This window comes from Loa loa, assembly GCF_000183805.2.
Source record: "Loa loa unplaced genomic scaffold supercont3.157, whole genome shotgun sequence".
Taxonomy (NCBI): domain Eukaryota; kingdom Metazoa; phylum Nematoda; class Chromadorea; order Rhabditida; family Onchocercidae; genus Loa; species Loa loa.
This window is the reverse complement of record NW_018108337.1, coordinates 117,036-120,167: the sequence shown is the minus strand read 5'-3', so window position 1 is coordinate 120,167 and position 3,132 is coordinate 117,036. Positions and strand designations below refer to the sequence as shown.

The 3,132-nt window shown below is 34.1% G+C and overlaps 1 protein-coding gene across 1 annotated transcript in view; it reads right to left on the bottom strand.

The window, feature by feature from the left end:
- Positions 1-2,112: 2,112 nt before the first annotated feature.
- LOAG_17941 (hyaluronidase) overlaps positions 2,113-3,132 on the bottom strand; it is a gene marked incomplete at its 5' end in the record, with an annotated part of 6,191 nt that continues 5,171 nt past the window's right edge. The window contains 3 exons of the mRNA XM_020450609.1: positions 2,113-2,184; positions 2,418-2,519; positions 2,696-2,831. Of these exons, the coding sequence (XP_020305693.1) occupies positions 2,143-2,184; positions 2,418-2,519; positions 2,696-2,831 (280 nt within the window). The 3' untranslated portion in view covers positions 2,113-2,142. The remainder of the gene's footprint in view (positions 2,185-2,417; positions 2,520-2,695; positions 2,832-3,132) is intronic.

Below are 3,132 nucleotides of genomic sequence, written 5' to 3'. Positions count from 1 at the left end.
ACATTCGTGTCTTCAACATTTATCTTGTGAAAGATTTTTGGAGTATGTATTTGTTTTACGTGTTCTATTTTGTAATTATTAATGATTATGCTATGCTAATATTGTTTCTTTTATCTAATAGTTTAATTACTCAAGTTTGAGGTAGAAATAAAGAAAAATCTTGCAATTCCAGCGTCACGTTGTGCAAGATACTTCAGAAAATACAGCAATCTTCCACTTTGCTATCTCTCCCATTCAGCTTATCCAGCTCTGTATGCAGAACTTACTCCCTACTTTGTCTCCTCTGTCCATCTCGACAAGTATCTAAATCAGTCAGCCATAAAATAACTTTGCTTCAGTGTCCGCAGCAACAGCCAGCCCTATTCGCCTCTCTCAAATTGGACAATCTTTTCAAATTCAAATAAGATGAAGCAAATGAAGCTTAAAAGTCACCAAACTTTATTCGCTTTGGCAAATCACAGTCCTGAATTAATCAAAATAACAAAAAAGAATGCAAAAGGCATACAATAGTTCTTAAACAGTGCAGTGAACCAGAAAAGATATGAAGTCTGTAACTATTCTATCAATAAACTTTAGATAATGACCCACTTGAATTACAACCTCATGTGTTCTCTAACTATACAGTTCAAAATACCATAAAGCTGAATTGGGAAACGCCCTTCATTCAATGAAAACAAATCAGGTACACTGCATAACAAAAATTACACCGCTCACAAAACTGAACAAAGAACATTTAATTGCAACAAATCATTACGGAACAGAATTTATTATATTAATGGTATCTTTAAAAACAACAAACAACAGTGGTTATGTATTTATATGATTTTTAAAAAAGTCTAATATTTAACGAAAGTTAAGCATGCGCCCTGACAAGCTAACAAGATACTCAACATAAGTGTAAGTCATCGGATGGGACATAATGTAAATGGAATTATTTCCTCGTTTTGAAACTACAAAATACGCAACTAATAAAAGCAGCTCATGATACTGTGATATGAACAGTAGAGAACAGAAAGTAATTTAGCTGCAGTATCGAGCGATACAGACATTAAAAAAGATACAAAGAAAATTAATGAGAAGATAATGACATTCACAAAGAATGGCCCATCAAAATCATATCATCAGCAACACTCGCTTCCTGAAATTCAAAGGCATCACTCTAGATAACGAGAAGCCGTTAACTTTGTTCCTAAAATGCATTTACATTAAAGAGGATTAGGACCATAAAAAAACAGTGTAGTCATCATCTCAGAAAATGAGGCGTAATTATGAAAAATTGAAACAGGCCTACCTTCAAAGTAATCAAACCTATTCTTGAGCATAAGTTAATTTTTTCGCTGTCGGATGAATTCAGCACCATAAAAAAATCCAGACGATCCTATAACAGAATCAAAGAGGAGATTTTAGAGATTTTTTTTTAAGAAAAAAAATTCGGGTGGAAGGTTACAAAGATATGAGTTTTTGAACATCCGAAGATATGATAACGAAGAACAAAGGAAACTCGTTTGAGAGAGTAAAAAAGATTGTAGTGATGTATTATCAAAATTTTCATTATATATAACAGAAACTGGAATAGTGTAGGAATGAATGAAAAGGGAAAGAATGTAACTGACAGCAGTGTATCCTAAATTTACTTAAAGACGTAACACCACTGCTGGTTACATCCTCTAATTACCTAAATCATCACTGATAATACCAACGTTAAGAACAATATAGAACGTAAACATTTTTTTTTAATATTTCAAAGAAAATGTTTCATATATCGTCCCATATGATAATTTGGAATTCTCGAATACACACGAACTTGCTACAAGCTCACCATTATAGGATAAGGCGATAGCTGTTATGCATACCAATCTGCGAAAAACCACAGCATCTTGTGACAAATCGTGACATTTTACATCAATCTACAACATATTTTTTTCCAAAATATTCTGAAATGATCCATGGGCGACCTTACTACCAAATGCTCTAAAGATGAATTTTATAATCCTATAAATTGAACAAATTAAATATATCCATAACAACCTGACTCGGGAACTGCTCGTAGAAATAATCGGAAAGATTGGGTGGCTCCCACTTGGCAATATCTTCATGTAGACGCTGCCACTTAAATAAAAAAAATGTTGTTAAAAACCAAATTTATCCAATCTTCCAACATGATGGCAAACTGACAACCAAAATCTAAAAGTTCGTGTAAAAAATTACATAGATATTGTATTTATTTCCAGTTTCTCTCACTCCCCACTAACAGGAATGTAGAACTAAATAAAGGTTCAACCAATTGCACCACTTAGAGATAGGAAAAAAAGAAAAAAAGTCTTTTCGCGGTTCAGAAGAAGGAATAGGTGAAAGGCGAGACCACAACAAAATCTGAATGTATTTGGGAGTGAGAGAAGCTGCAAACTCTGATTTACCTGACGTTCAATTTCTTCACTGTGAGATACGGAATGCCCTTTCTCCGCTTCAGCATATACCTTGTATTTGGAATGCATTTTTGGAATATACTGGCTTCGAACCTAAAAATACGTTGTGTGCTTGCAGTTACGCAACATTATTTCATGTATAACAAAGCATTTCCATGCCTATTGCACAGATAATCCTCCAGCTACATCGCTGTTTATTGTGAAATGTTTATTGTGAAAAGAATCTAGTATTTCAGCAAATCTTATGTCCATAACATAATTCTGCAAACCTTTTCAGCAAAATGTTTTGCATCAAGTGCCGCACATATCATTGCAATAACTTGCCGCGGACTTCCTATGGCATCATTTTCAACCGCAACAAAGCAAGTCCGAGGCGTTGCAAAACCAGTATAAGCACCAATGTACCTTGAAAAAGCTATTCTTCAAATGGTGTCAAGCCAAACCTTTATCAAAAGTTTATACATGTGTAAAAAAATACACACAGATATATATGGTACCATATTTACTTCTAAATGTCACATGTTAAGAAGAATCGTTACTTGAGTCACAAAATCTACAAGACCCTCAAGCGAACAAAACCTTGCAAGCAGAGAAAGGCTGGAAACGCCTTAAGAGCAGTTTAATGACTATGACTAAGAACTCAAGAAGCATGTTCAATTCAAGATGCCTTTAATAGTACCACACTGAACTTGACACATGATTTCTA